This window comes from Pogona vitticeps, chromosome 5, assembly GCF_051106095.1.
Source record: "Pogona vitticeps strain Pit_001003342236 chromosome 5, PviZW2.1, whole genome shotgun sequence".
Taxonomy (NCBI): Eukaryota; Metazoa; Chordata; class Lepidosauria; order Squamata; family Agamidae; genus Pogona; species Pogona vitticeps.
In genome coordinates, this window is record NC_135787.1 from 75983422 (window position 1) to 75999197 (window position 15776).

General features: G+C 41.7%; 1 protein-coding gene and 1 long non-coding RNA gene across 16 annotated transcripts in view; one reads left to right on the forward strand and one right to left on the reverse strand.

Annotated features, from left to right (window-relative positions):
* Positions 1-15776, reverse strand: part of TBC1D1 (TBC1 domain family member 1) — a 114301-nt gene that overhangs the window by 26371 nt on the left and 72154 nt on the right. For 5 of the 15 annotated variants that reach the window (XM_073001130.2, XM_073001139.2, XM_020786208.3 and 2 more), the window contains 4 exons: positions 15445-15722; positions 13027-13179; positions 11903-12022; positions 3079-3218 (listed from right to left, as the gene is read on the reverse strand). In XM_073001130.2, coding sequence (XP_072857231.2) covers positions 3079-3218; positions 11903-12022; positions 13027-13179; positions 15445-15722 — 691 coding nt within the window. Of the gene's footprint in view, positions 1-770; positions 1886-3078; positions 3219-11902; positions 12023-13026; positions 13180-15444; positions 15723-15776 lie in introns of those variants that run through there. The other 10 variants (XM_078394018.1, XM_078394019.1, XM_020786217.3 and 7 more) reach the window with 8 other exon arrangements.
* On the forward strand, positions 4360-13042 carry LOC144589420 (uncharacterized). Its single transcript, XR_013545510.1, has 2 exons — positions 4360-4528; positions 9753-13042. It is a non-coding gene; the product is annotated as an uncharacterized LOC144589420 (long non-coding RNA).

The following is a 15776-nucleotide window of genomic DNA, read 5'->3' on the forward strand; positions in this document are numbered from 1 at the left end:
GATAGCCATCCTTAGCTAGGGAATCCTGATGTTTCAGGGCTTGGCTGGTATGATGGAGGGCATAATGGGTGGCATTCTAGGTGGATGGGGGATTCCATAAAGAGAGTACAGCATTTTGTTTTCAGGCTTGGAGTGGCTAAAGAACCAGCAAGCTAAAGAACCAGCTCCAGGACCCTTTTCTAGGGATAAATGCTAGTTGTAATGAACACAGGCTTCTAATTTTTCCTAGAAATCTATAAAGGTCTAAAGGGCTCTTAAAAAAACAGTGCAGGTCTGAGACTTTCTGACTTAACAATGGGGCAAATAAAGGTCTTCATTTTCACCTGTATTTTATTATTTGGTGCCAAAGTAATGACAAACCACTTTAACTGTAGAAAACTGGGCCAAAGAGGGTAGCTGGTAAGACATCTGCTTCCAATATCTACAAAAGCATATATGTGTTTATATTAAATGAGATTGAAAAACATTAAGTGTGGGCCTTTTACACTTCTACCAAGTGGCTTTTTGTTTTTTTTGGACCATTTGTCACTTCAATGCTTGGAGATACGTATCCATAAACAAGATATTTCAATTGCCAGGTCTCTATATTTTGTTAGTTTTCCAATTCTTTATTTTCAACTCTAGCATCTCCCAGAATTGCAATGTCAATTATCCAGACATTTCTCCGCTCTGTTACTACTGTCTGGTGGGTTATGTTCAAAGGGTCAATCAGTTTGACTCCAGAAATCCCACAAGATAATGACTCTGTCATTTTTTGACACCTTCTCTACCTGATCTTCCCATGGGTTTTTTGGAGGCTGGCAAGTCATCATCATCATGATCATCAATCATCATCATTAATAGTAGTAGTAGTAGTAGTAGTAGTAGTAGTAGTAGTAGTAGTAGTAGTAGTAGTAGTAGTAACAGAAGTATATTCGTCGTCATTTAGTCGTTTAGTCGTGTCCGACTCTTCGTGACCCCATGGACCAGAGCACGCCAGGCCCTCCTATCTTCTACTGCCTCCCGGAGTTGTGTCAAATTCATGTTGGTTGCTTTGCAGACACTGTCCAGCCATCTCATCCTTGGTCGTCCCCTTCTCCTCTTGCCATCACACTTTCCCAACATCAGGGTCTTTTCCAAGGAGTCTTTTCTTCTCATGAGATGGCCAAAGTACTGGAGCCTCAGCTTCAGGATCTGTCCTTCCAGTGAGCACTCAGGGTTGATTTCCTTTAGAATTGAAAGGTTTGTTCTCCTTGCAGTCCAGGGGATTCTCAAGAGTCTCCTCCAGCACCACAATTCAAAGGCATCAATTCTTCGGCGGTCTGCTTTCTTTATGGTCCAGCTCTCACTTCCATACATCACGACAGGAAAAACCATAGCTTTGACTATTCGGACTTTTGTTGGCAAGGTGATGTCTCTGCTTTTTAAGATGCTGTCAAGATTTGTCATCGCTTTCCTCCCAAGAAGCAGGCGTCTTTTAATTTCGTGGCTGCTTTCTCCATCTGCAGTGATCATGGAGCCCAGGAAAATAAAATCTGTCACTGCCTCCATATCTTCCCCTTCTATTTCCCCAGGAGGTGATGGGACCAGTGGCCATGATCTTAGTTTTTTTGATGTTGAGTTTCAGACCGTTTTTTGCACTCTCCTCTTTCACTCTTATTACAAGGTTCTTTAATTCCTCCTCACTTTCTGCCATCAGAGTGGTATCATCTGCATATCGGAGGTTGTTGATATTTCTTCCTGCAATCTTAATTCCGGTTTGGGATTCCTCCAGTCCAGCCTTCCGCATGATGTATTCTGCATATAAGTTGAATAAGCAGGGGGACAATATACAGCCTTGTCGTACTCCTTTCCCAATTTTGAACCAATCAGTTGTTCCATAGCCAGTTCTAACTGTTGCTTCCTGTCCCACATATAGGTTTCTCAGTAGATAGATAAGGTGGTCAGGCACTCCCATTTCTTTAAGAACTTGCCATAGTTTGTTCTGGTCCACACAGTCAAAGGCTTTTGCATAGTCAATGAAGCAGAAGTAGATATTTTTCTGGAACTCTCTGGCTTTCTCCATAATCCAGCGCAAGTTAGCAATTTGGTCTCGAGTGCCTCTGCCTCTTCGGAATCCAGCTTGTACTTCTGTATATAATTGCCAACCATTCTTTCTCCTATCATGAATTAGCAACTGTTTTTCAATGTCATTGCTCTTTCACACCTGCTCCACTCCTGTTCTTTCTCCATTAGAGTAACATTTTCATTCTCCTACTGAAGAGCAATTATAATTGCATTATATTGTACCAACAAAATCAAAATGAAGAGGTAAAGTCAGGAATCTTCTGAATATATATATATATATATATATATATATATATATATATATATATATATATATATATATATATATATATATATATATATATATATATATATATATATATATATATATATATATATATATATATATATATATTTATTTATTTATTTATTTATTTATTTATTTATTTATTTATTTATTTATTTATATCTATTAGAAACAGGCTCAAAAATGTCATTCAAATTGCACCCATATTTTTCAGGATTTCCTTATTGTTCTTAAAATAAAGACTACCTGATAAAGAACCATCATCTTTTGAAGCTGTCAAATAATGTACAGTTAATATTAACTGTACATTATTTGACAGCTTCAAAAGATGATGGTTCTTTATCAGGTAGTCTTTATTTTAAGAACAATGAGGAAATCCTGAAAAATATGGGTGCAATTTGAATGACATTTTTGAGCCTGTTTCTAATAGATATAAAAATATATTTTCAGAAGATTCCTGACTTTACCTCTTCATTTTGATTTTGTTGGTACAATATAATGCAATTATAATTGCTCTTCAGTAGGAGAATGAAAATGTTACTCTAATGGAGAAAGAACAGGAGTGGAGCAGGTGTGAAAGAGCAATGACATTGAAAAACAGTTGCTAATTCATGATAGGAGAAAGAATGGTTGGCAATTATATACATGCATCCTTGGAAATACAAGATGCTGCCACCCATCTGAACTAGAAAGCAAAAAGCAAGACAACTGCTTCATACACAACACAGCTTAGGCAGCTTCTTTACCATCATGCCAACTGGTAGAATCACATCCTTTCTGTGGGGTTGCCACTCTTAGAAATATCTGCTGTCTCCATGAATGCCGGCGGGTCCTCACAGGACTTTCATGGATGGAATCTGCGTCACTTGACTTGAACTTGTAGTCACTGAAATTAATAGAAGCATGGAGAATGTTTAACCAGTTTTTGCAATAACTGTAAAACTGTCAATTACAGAACTCCAATTCCCTTCTAGTACATTTTGTGTTCAGTCAAAAGGAATGAATAAACAAAATTTAAAAAACAATATTAATGAAAACACATTAAATACAGAGGAACACATGCACTACAGTTCTTAATTTCGTAAGTAACCACTAGGCCCTTGAGAGAATTACTGAGTTCAGGAGTGGCCCTGGAATAAATAGTAGCCTGTGCATGAGAGATTTTATGGAGCAGCTGTAATACTGGGGCTCTACTGCTGCCCCCCTAAAAGGCCCCATGTATTTGTGTACAAAGCTGGAGCCCAATGTGAGAATTATCCCATGCATGGACTATATGTTAGACTTTTAGCTTTCAGCTCCCTGTTGCCCTGGGACCACCCAGAATGATACATGTACTTTGTTTTTCTTACATGTAAATAAGAGTATACAGATTAGGCTGGACTTCTCTTTAGTACCTCCTCCAAATTCCACCTCCCCCTGCCCCCCCAGGACCTCTCAATTTCATTGGTCATCTGGTTGTGTTCTGCTGCTGGCCTGAAAGTCTTCCCTGTTCTTTCTCCCACTGCAACAATCTTTTCCCCAGATAAATATTACTCTGCATAAACAATATTATTTCTATTGCTGCCTCGATATAAAGAAAGGTTTTCCCTGACTAAGGGGTTTAAACTCCCTTATAGTTAGGTTACAAGTCAAGGTAATGAGCAAACTTCTCCCTCAATTCCAGGCTTTCCAGGATGCATTTTCAGCATAGGCATAGACATCCTTCTGTCTCGAGAGACTATGGTAACATGCTCTGAATCGAGGAGTGTCCTCTCCAGAGCATGAAGCCCAGGTAAGGTAATATGGAGGATAGGCTGTTACCCAAGCAGCAGATCCCCCCTCTCCACATTGCTGAAATGGTCCACTGGAAAGGCAAGAGCCAATACAACTGGTTCCAGCAATGTCACAGGAGTTGGCAGAACGAGACATGCTGCCTTCGGGACTCCAGCTCCGGATTTTGCCTCGAGGTTAACTCCTGAAGCCTTTTCCATGAGTGGATATAGCCACAAGGCAGTGGAGGTTTGAAATCAGAGTTTTCCTTCTCCTAGGATGCATTTTACAGCCATCTTATTTGATCGAATGGACAAAAACCATTTAATCTGCTTTTTCCAACTAAACACATACCAATGCTTTAAACAACTGTTTTACTTCAAACTAGCGTCTATTCCGTTTCATAACAACTATATAAAATATTTATGTCACTATGGTCAGAGAGAGGTGTTACATACAGCACTGATGTTACCTGTCTGTCATGGGTTTGGAGGGAAAGTTCCATCCTATGGGGAGTGGAAGGCGGGACATCAGGAGGAGGGGCTGTACTGTATATATATGTGGAGCGTGTAAGGAGAAGCTGGAGAAGCTGAGAGAAGAAGCTTGTGTGGGAGTCTGTGTGTCAGACAGGGTACTACTGTGTGTCAGTCAGTACCAACCTGATAGGTTCAGGTGTCTGTATGGTTAGCCAGAACTGATAGGTTCAGGGTCTGTGCTTCAAGTTAAGTGTTCTGTGTGAACCAAACTGTGTGTATGTATGATTGAGACTAAGCCACGTTACTGTATCTTATTCACCTGATCATTTTATTTTTCCCTGTGTGTTATTTAATAAACCTTATTCTTTTATTTGTTGAAAATCCATCCCTGGTCTGTGTGACTTCTTATAGGGAATGGTTGGTGGCAGCTTAGTGAAACTGTGGCATATCCTAGTAGGTCTGGGTTTGTCACATTGATTGGTGTCCAGCGTGTGGGATACGACTGGTCCAGTTGTCCAGTGGCACAGCAAAGCCTTGGCAAGTGTGCCCAGAGCAAGGGGGGTCTAGTCAGGGACAATCTGAGGCGCGTAGGTAATCTTCTAGGTGTACCTCACGGGGAGGTGCGCTAGTGGAAGAACGTGCCAACTGGGGAGACTAGATTAGGGAGCTCTGAGGCAGCCTGTTTTGGCGGGAAAAAAGCTGAGGCAAAACTGTGTAGTAGCAGTGATCCAGCCTGCCTGCTGAGAGGCCTAGCAGAGGGGGGTAGACTCTGGCTCGCAACTGTTGCAAGTTAGTGCTGAAGAACAGCAGTAATCTATAGAAAGCTGGTTCTGAGGCAAAAGAAAAAAAAAGTGGTCGCTTTATTTTGAGGCTTGACTTTTGAAAGCAGCCTGTTCTGGGGGGGGGATTATGCCCTTGACTCGAAGCCAAATGGCAGAAATGGGTGAAGTGAAAGACCCCCAGGTAGACCAAGGGTCTGAGGATGAATTTGGCTCAGTGCAAGGTGACAGCACGGGAGAACAGAACCCAGAACTCAGAAAATTGCTCATAGCCCAACAGCATGAACTGAGGGTGAGGGAAATGGAGGAAAGGGAAAGAGAGAAACAGAGACATTTTGAAATAGAGAGAATGGAAAGAGAAGAAAGATTGGAGAGAGAGAAAATGGCGTTTGAGTTGAGAAAATTGGAACTGATGAATCAGAACAATAATAACAATAGGGATTCTGAGGGAGGCCAATTGTCTAAAGCTGACCTGAAGAAATTCCCTGTGTACCACAAGGGAGATTGTCCTGAAGTGTTCTTTTCCCTAGTGGAAAGAGCGTTTGTGGACTTCTCAGTAAGGGAAAGTGAGAAGATGACCATCATGCGATCTTTAATCAGTGGTAGCCTGGCTGAGGTTTATTCAGAGATGCCAGAGGAACTGATGAAAGATTTTGCAGAGTTTAAAAAACTGGTGTTTGCCAGACATGGGATAAATGCGGAACAGCTGAGGCAAAGATTCAGGTCAATCACCAAGAAACCAGAGCAGACTTTTACCCAAGTGGGGGCCCAATTGGTGAGGCTGCTAGAGAAATGGCTATCTCAGGAGGGAACAGAGACCTACCAGCAGCTCAAAGACCTGATAGCGCTGGAACAGTTCTATTCAGTCCTGCATGGGGAACTGAAATTCCAGGTGAGGGAAAGGAAACCGAAATCTGTGGCAGAAGCAGCCGAGATCGCAGATTTTATTTACCAGATAAGAAAGCCCTTAGGTGAGGAGAAATCTGTAGGAAAACCCAAAGAAACCTACAGCAAGTACTCTCAGGGACCAGGGAAAAGCCAGCAAGGGGGAGGGGCCCATGGTGAAGGGAAGCCCTCAGACATGAAACCAAGACCTCAGATTTTGGAGGGAAAACCAAAACAAGATGAGAAAGACTCAAAATATAGCAGAAAATGTTATTTCTGTCAGGGAAAGGCCCATCTAATCTCAGAGTGTGAGAAATTAAAGCAGCTAAAAGGAATTGTGCCTCAGGATTCGAGTGGAACCAAGCCAAAAGCTGTGTTCTGTGTCCAGAAAGAGCAAAGCTCCTTGTCAATGAGGGAGCCTGTTGCCATGGCTACTCAATCTGGAACAGTTACATCTGCTGATCAGGCTGAGGAAAATGGTCCTCTTGTGGAGGTCAAGCGCTGCTTGCTCGTGAGAACAGATTCTCAATTGTTTGAAACCGCAGGGGTGGATGTAGGAATACTTGACCATCAGTATCGGGGGCTGAGGGACACTTGTTCCCAGGTGACCCTGTGCCATCCAGATATTATTCCTAGGGAATATATAATCCCAAATGAGAGCATGAAGGTGGCAGGGATTGAGGGGCAGGTGATCTCACTGCCAGTAGCGGAGGTACCTGTGAACTTTCAAGGCTGGAGGGGAGTTTGGCGGCTAGCGATTTCATCGACTCTGCCAGCAGCCGTGCTCGTGGGAAATGACCTGGCTGAACATGTGAAACGGGTGCTAGTGATTACACATTCACAAGCCACCACGGGGACAGTTCAGGGGGGTAATGATGAGCCAGAGACGGAAGCAGAGGGGAGTTCAGAAGCTGTGGTGGAAACCTTAACCACAGACAGCCGATTTGGCCAAGAGCAAAAGGCAGACGCCACTCTCCAAAAATGTTTTGAACAGGTGACAGGCGCCCAGCTAACACCTGAAACCCCAGTGAGATTTCGAGAGGAAAAGGGGATTTTATATAGAGAGACCCTGAGGAATATCTCAAAAGGGGGAGATGGGATCAGAAGTCAGCTAGTGGTACCTAAAAAGTATCGCCCCATGATCTTACAAAGGGGGCACTCTGACATGTTTGCTGCGCACTTAGGGGTGAACAAAACACAGCAGAGAATCACACAGAATTTTTACTGGCCTGACATAGGGAAGCAGATCAGGGAGTTCTGTAAACAATGTGATGTGTGTCAAAGGTAGGGGAATAGCCGCGACAGGACCAAAGCAAAGTTGTGCCCTTTGCCTGTGATTGACACTCCGTTCAAATGCATAGGGGTGGATATTGTGGGACCTTTGCCCAAGGCCACAAAGAGGGGGAACAGGTTCATTCTCACCATTGTGGACCATGCCACGAGGTACCCTGAAGCCATTCCCTTGACTAACATTGAAACTAACACAGTGGCAGATGCCTTGGTGGGGTATATGTCCAGGATGGGATTTGCCTCAGAAATAATCACAGATTTGGGCGCATCGTTCACATCGAAGCTCATGAAACGGTTATGGCAAATCTGTGGAATTAAGCACAAGGAAACCACTGCCTATCACCCTGAAAGTAATGGGTTAACTGAGGAGTTCAATGGGACTCTAATGCGCATGATTAGGGCTTACCTGGCAGAGAATCCAAACAATTGGGACCAGAAGCTGCAATTCCTTTTGTTTGCTTATCGATCAGTGCCACAAGCCAGTACCGGGTTCAGTCCGTTTGAACTTTTGTTTGGGAGAAGGGTGAAAGGGCCACTCGATTTAATCAAACAAAATTGGGAGCAGATCACCCAGGATGACCCACAAGACGTTGTGACATACATAGACACCTTGATAAATGACCTAAAGAGAAACCTAGAGCTAGCAGCAGAGACCCTGCAAGCTCAAAAGGTCAGAAAGAAAGCTTGGGATGACCAGGAAGGCAGGGAGAGGCACTTTGACCCAGGGGAGGAAGTGCTTTGGCCTAGGCTCTGCAGAGAGAACAAACTGCAGCTGGGTAGCCCAGAAATAAAATACTTGGGTCACATAGTAGGGGGAGGAGTGATAAAACCCCTAGAGGCTAAGTTAGAAGCAGTTCGTGATTGGCCTAGACCCAACACCAAGAGAAAAGTCAAATCATTTCTTGGGTTGGTGGGCTACTACAGAAAGTTCATCCCGAGGTTTAGCGAGATTGCGGCTCCGCTGACCGATCTGACGAGGAAGAAGGCTGATGACCGCATCCCGTGGACCAGCGACTGTGAGGAGGCGTTCCAGAGGTTGAAGCAGGCGCTCATCAACTATCCAGTGCTGCGTGCTCCAGACTTCGACCGGGAGTTCATCATCTACACCGATGCGTCTAACAGCGGGGTAGGAGCAGTTCTTTGCCAGGAGGATGAGAATGGTGACCAGCATCCAGTGTCCTACCTGAGTAGGAAACTCCAGAAAGGTGAGAGACATTTGGCAACCGTGGAGAAGGAGTGCCTGGCCATAGTCTACGCGATCCAGAAGGCCAAGCCTTACATCTGGGGAAGACATTTTATTCTGTGCACTGACCATTCACCACTGCAATGGTTAAAGACAATGAAAACCCACAATAGTAAACTTATGAGGTGGGCTTTAAATCTGCAAGACTATGACTTTGAAGTGAAGGTAGTCAGAGGGTCAGTGAACTGTGTTGCTGACGCCTTGTCAAGAAGACCTGAAGAATGAAGACGGCGAAAGAAACATGGACTATGTATATATTTTGATGACAAAAAGTCAAATGTGTCTGTTTATTAAACATGTTGGTTTGTATGAATAAAGGTAACTTGATGTATTGTTAATGGTAAATGTTTAAATGCCTAATAGAGTGTAAGTATAAGTAAGTATGGTATTGTATGTTATTATATGACTGTTTTTGTTTGTTTTGGGTCCAGGTTGTTTTTTGGTGAAAAGCACCTTAGCTTCCCCCTACAAAACAACTTATAAAGAGGGGAGGTGTTACATACAGCACTGATGTTACCTGTCTGTCATGGGTTTGGAGGGAAAGTTCCATCCTATGGGGAGTGGAAGGCGGGACATCAGGAGGAGGGGCTGTACTGTATATATATGTGGAGCGTGTAAGGAGAAGCTGGAGAAGCTGAGAGAAGAAGCTTGTGTGGGAGTCTGTGTGTCAGACAGGGTACTACTGTGTGTCAGTCAGTACCAACCTGATAGGTTCAGGTGTCTGTATGGTTAGCCAGAACTGATAGGTTCAGGGTCTGTGCTTCAAGTTAAGTGTTCTGTGTGAACCAAACTGTGTGTATGTATGATTGAGACTAAGCCACGTTACTGTATCTTATTCACCTGATCATTTTATTTTTCCCTGTGTGTTATTTAATAAACCTTATTCTTTTATTTGTTGAAAATCCATCCCTGGTCTGTGTGACTTCTTATAGGGAATGGTTGGTGGCAGCTTAGTGAAACTGTGGCATATCCTAGTAGGTCTGGGTTTGTCACAAGAGGTTCCATAATGTCACAAGTATGCATTGAGATTCAGTAGCATCTAAAACACATACATATTTTTTTCTCTTTTTATGGATTTTTAAAAACAAAACACCATGAATTCTGTTGAGCAGTGTGGCAGAGGCCAATGGTATGCACAGGAAATGAAATAAAGAACCAGTTTGCTTTGCAGGGCCTGGGAAACTGCTCCAGTTGCTTTTCTCTCAGAACAACAGTTGTATAACCAGGTTGTATGGGTTGGGTGGGATTGCAAAACATAGCACTGCAACTAACATGTCTTGCTACTCTGAGGGTTTTACTCAGCAATATATATGAGAAAGTGCTCAAAGCTGGCTACCTCTTATTTGCTGTTCTGCTTTTCAGTGCACGTTGGGTTCACTTCCAGGATCCCACTGACATCTCTTTCATGTGGAGTGGGGTGACTGTCTAGTGCTGACTATCCATTAGGAAACACACTCCTCATTATTTCGACTTCACGGCCAGAGTACAACAGTTTGCATAAGCCAAAGCGCTCTCTCAGCAGTGGCAGCACAACCAGCACAAGGTTTATTTTCATATTTTGTTTTAGAGCAGTTCCTGTCTTTTGCTAGCTCATTTCACATGGTACATTCAAGAAACACAGCCATTGAGTTCAGCCTGGTCCTGCCCTCAGATTATCTAAGTTCCCCCATGGTGACTACCACTTGCTCACTACCATAGATGAGACCATGGGAATATCACTCAAAAATAATACAGTGGTGCCTCACTAGACGATGATAATCCGTTCCACTGAAATTGCTGTTTAGCGAAATCATTGTCTAGCGAAAAGCATTTCCCCATTGGAATGCATTGAAACCTGTTTAATGCATTCCAATGGGGAAGAATCGTCATTGTCTAGCGAAGATCGGCCATAGGAAAGCCGCTTTGCTAACCACCGATCAGCTGTTTAAATTGCTGTCTTGCAAAACTTAGGTCCCGAAAACACCTGTTTTGTGAGCGCGGAGGAAGCTGTCAAAATTGTCGTCTAGCGAAAATCGGTTTGCGAAGCAGGGACCATACATTGTCCAGCGAAATTCCCCCATAGGAATCAGTGTTTTGCGAATCACTATAGCGATCGCAAAAAGTCAAGGTCTAGTGAAAAAACGGTCATGTGGGGTAACTGTCTAGTGAGGCACCACTGTATTCCCCCCAGATCCTCCATGAAAAAAAAGTTTCTTGCCTCTGGCCATAACTTAAAACCAACTTAAAACCGAGCACTGAGAGTGAGGCAGTATGAAAGCTCTTGAAAAGGCAGGTGGCTTTCTCCTAAATTTTCTCCTTTCAGGCTTATATTCCAATCTCTGTGGCAAAAAGACTTCTCTTCACTCCCTTCATTTTCTAAGAAGAGCCCAGTTAGTTAGTGTTGCAAAAAAGTCTTAAACACTTCCACAGAATAACGTTTTTCCAAATAGCCAACAACATTGCAATGAACAGATGTGTGTTAATGAGAATCTTAGGAGCCATTGCATCCTACTGGTAACTTCCCTTTCAGATACACTTCGTTCTACTTCACAGTTTCCAAGTACATTTCTATATTTTCTGCTGAGCACCATGTGAGTCAATTATTATTATTTCTTCTTCTTCTTCTTCTTCTTCTTCATGTGAAACAACACTTCAGGGTAAAATAGCAACTAAGTGTGTGTATGGAAGAGGAGGTTATTAGAAAACCCATACACATTTTCTTCCATTGGGAACATGACACCAAATCAGGATTCAGCAGCTTATTTTCCTTCAAAATAAAAGTAGTGGCATGCAGAGTGCATTTTTAAAAGCTAGCACAGCTGATGAAAAATATACAATACATTTATTTTTGTGAGGTAAGCTGAATCTACAAGGTGATGGACAACTTAAAATATTACACCTTTGATTTTCAAAGCAATTTTAATCATAAACATGCAAACTGAAAGCTATTTAATAAGGTCTGCAGCTTACATTATCAGCATCATCATGTAACCGTCATGGTCTTCAAATTATGATGATTACGTATAAACAGAAATGAGAGACACTGAAGTGAACAGCTTTGGTATCTAATGAAATCCCCATTGTTATAGCACCAACTAGATTTCACCAATAATTCCAACTGTAGGCTATAATATTGGCTTATGAAACAACGCTTCTAAACCAATCGTACCTTTTTTTGTTCCTAAAGTTAGAGGCGTTATTTTCATTTACAGGAGCCAGAAATTTTAAGAAGTTTGGCACAGAAGAGGAAGAGTGAAGCTTTTTCCGGAAAGCAGAACGGTAGGAGGTGCTGAGAGTGCAGTTGAAAGGGGGCAGTTCAGAATGAGGAAGTAGAAACATGCCAAATAAAATCAGAAACACAAAACAGAAAGAAGTTAGTATCAAATCAGGAACAATACTTTAAGTGTTAAAGCGCACAAACAACAAAAATCTAAATCTAACATTGCAAGGGATTTCAGATACACATATTTAGAGATCACCTCCTAGAGGTTTATTCAGCAGAAATCTTTCTGACTTTTGCAGTTTATTTCAGGGAGTGGCAGTGGGAAATCATTGTTTCCAGTAGTTTAAAAAGTATATTGGTTTGTAAATTGTCATTTGTTATTTTCTTACCCAGTGAAGTAAGAACCTTCACCAGGCTATTATAAAATGAGGATTTAATTAAGTTGGCTTTACATCTTCCTTCTCCTTAACTCTGATTCAATTTTTAGATCATGTAAGCCTAACAGATGTAAGTAGCATGACAGCGTAATACTGGTGTGAACATTTCTTAGTCTCTGTTTCACTGAGTTGTTCTGAATTCCACCTGCATTTTCTTCCTTTCCTTGTCCTGTTGTCCTTGGACGTTTTTTTTAATTACAAAAATTGATAAGCATAATTTACTTATTTTTACTCTCGCACGCATTTATTTACATATTTTGCATTCTCCCATTGACTAGTTTGTTTGCATTTGTCAACCATGCACATTTTCAGCCATTCACATTATAAAATGTGTATCTTCTTTTGTGCATACTTTATTCCACCAACTTTTAGACTCTTTTAAACAAGTAGATTCTCGAGATGAGGTGTGTTTCCTTTTCAACAAGCGGTGAAAGATATGAAAGACTAATTTTGTTGAGACTAATGAATCCAACAAAATTATTTCCCATTCTTACGGGCCAGTATATTTTTTCCTGTGTGTAATACCATACTTTTTGATAGTCTCACCATCTACATTATGTACTTAAAAAGACAGATGCATATAAACTGTTTTACTGTCAACCACACACAATTGCCATGTATCTCTTCTCTCACCTCTTTTGCCCAGTACGACTGCTTTGTTCTTCACTTGAATTATATTTAAAACGTTTTAATAGATTAGGAGAGGAGCCTGAGGGATTAAGACATACTGGAGGAGAAGAAGGAGCAAGAGCTGGTGGTGATTGATCAGAAGAAGTTTTTGAGCTGCTGTGTTCAAAGTTTATGGGGAGGGATCCAGTATGGAAGATTCAAATAAAGCCAAGAAAGAAAGAAAGAAAGAAGAAATGTGATAAATCAAAGAAAAAGATTTTTTTTAAAAAAAAATGTCATCTAGGTCCCTGCCTTTTTATTAAGAGTGTCATGGATACATGGATAAGCAACAGCCCAAGCACAAATATAAATATCTTTGAATCAGTCCTGGTATAATTCAAAGATCCTTAATAGAAAGATCAGTGGTGGATGGCCCACAAGGGCAACTGGGGTATTCCATACCGCAGGTTTAATTTAATACCAGCCCATTCACTTCTTCCTGCCTCCTTATCAGAGACAGTGAGTGAGTCAAAGTCCTTTCTCCCCAACTCTCTGCTTTATTTCAGTGTATAGGTGGGAGAAAAGAAGACGGAAATGTCAGCAGTCAGCAATATGCCAAAATTCCTGGCTTTGTCCGCCACTTGCTGTTGTGCTTCTGCCCCACTAATGCGTACCAGCCACCACTGTGAAAGGTATATAGGTCAACAAAACAATAATTTAAACAGCAGAATATAATGTTGCTACTTAGCTGCATTCTGCCCCTAAAACAGCCAAGATTGCCTGCCTCCTTTTCTCAATCCTTGAGAGAGCAAGGAGGGCTCCATTTCTAACACCTTACAAAGGTTTTGTGCTACAGTAGGGCAGTTGATCTTAGATGCACTGACAGCCATTTTTTTCAGATTTGCCAGGAACCTCGAAGTAGCACTCCCAAGAGGGAAGAGTGAAAGGGGAGGGATGTGGCGAAAGAAAGAAGTTCATGTATTTAATTCTTAAATTTGAAAAAAAGTTAATGCAGTGGGATTAACACAGTGGGCTTTTGTGAACTGGGGGGAAAATGGATTTAACTAGAAAAGCCTTTTTATTAACTAGAGAGGCCCCACTGCATGTACTCTAGTGATCAATTTAAAAAACAAAAACTGAGGGGGAGAGCATGGGACCCCAAAGTGCGCTGAGGGCCCCCACAAAACATAGCAGAACTTCCCCATGACTTCTGAAGGGCACAAGGGGACTTACCAAGCAAACTGAATTTCATTTTAATAATTTAACCATCAAAGTACTAGATGGTCACAAAATGTCCCTGGGCTGCATGTGGCCCATAAGCAATATGTTGCCCACTACTGTGCTACAGGAAGGATAGTTAAAATTACAGGGATTCTGAGGTCTCCGACACATGATCATAGACAAAATCGGACCCTTAGATGCAAGCAGTGGTTTCTTTCCAAGGCTTCAAACACAGAAGAGGAAACTTTGGACATGAAATTGCTCTTTTACTCTTCATCCTCTTTCTTTCTTTCAGTAACCATAAGACAAGCCTGGGTTTTTTTATTTATTAGTCTACTAAAAGTAAGACACATAAATTTGGTACAAATTACAATTTCTAATAGACTGTGCAGTATCCTACAATTATCATAAAGCAGCTTTTCTAGCACAGCTGTAGAAGAGTTTAGGTAGAGTGCACATTAATGTTGGGGGAGAGGAGCATAAAAAGAATAAGAATGAGAGATTTAGGTTAGCACAAGAAGAAGGCATGAGAAGTGTCAGCAAAAAAATACCGCACTTCTGTTAAAAAAAATTAAAGCCACATAGTGAAAGCAGAATGGGGTGTGTGTGTGTGTGTGTGTGTGTGTGTGTGTGTGTGTGTGTGTGTGTGTGTGTGAGAGAGAGAGAGAGAGAGAGAGAGAGAGAGAGAGAGGACAGAGACAGAGTTCAATTTCAGGAGCTGGAAAAAGTATTTTCTACCCTTTTAACATATTTAGAATTGGCTAGACATTTAGCCTTTGATTATGCAGATATTTACCATTTGCTGCTTCACTAGGAAATCCCGCACATATATTTTGGGGACAAGCACTCTCCCCAGAGATCACAACAGACAAATACCAGCAAGTACAAACCTGTGTCTGAGTTCTACACTCTCAGTCATTAACCGCAGTATAAATGAGCTGCTAAGTGAGGACACTAAGGTGAGAGAGGCTCCAAAGCTGCAAGTGACTACGTGGTTGATCAACCGCCCACTTCCACAGATTTCATTCACAGAGCATGTAGTTATGGGAAGAATATTTTCTCGAATTGTCCAAGAACTTTAAAATTTATATCTATGATCTGTTCGGTTATAATAAACCAACTTATTAAAAAAAATAATTTCCCTTCCCTGAAATTAACATACCTTGAAAAAGTATCCCCATATTTCTCCCCAACAGCATCTTGCTTTAAGCTTAATCTTACTTTTGCAGGTGAGGAGTCTCTGTGCTCACGGAATGATACCTCATAAATTTCTTTTGGTGGACAGATGGCGATGTTTCAGCAGCTTCCAAAGACTGCTGGCTTTCCATCGGCACATGGGTCAGGGTATTAGATCGCCGTCTGAATCCATGGTAAGCTGGTTTTTCAGGCACTTCAAGGGGTAGGCTCTCTGGCTCATTTGAGGCATTGCCTACTGATCCATTCACCTTCAGAGGGCTCTCTGGGGGAAGAAGGCCTTCTCCCTCACATACAGATGTTTCCTATTAACATTAAACAAACAAACAAACAAACAAACACCTAAGGCATACTAGTAA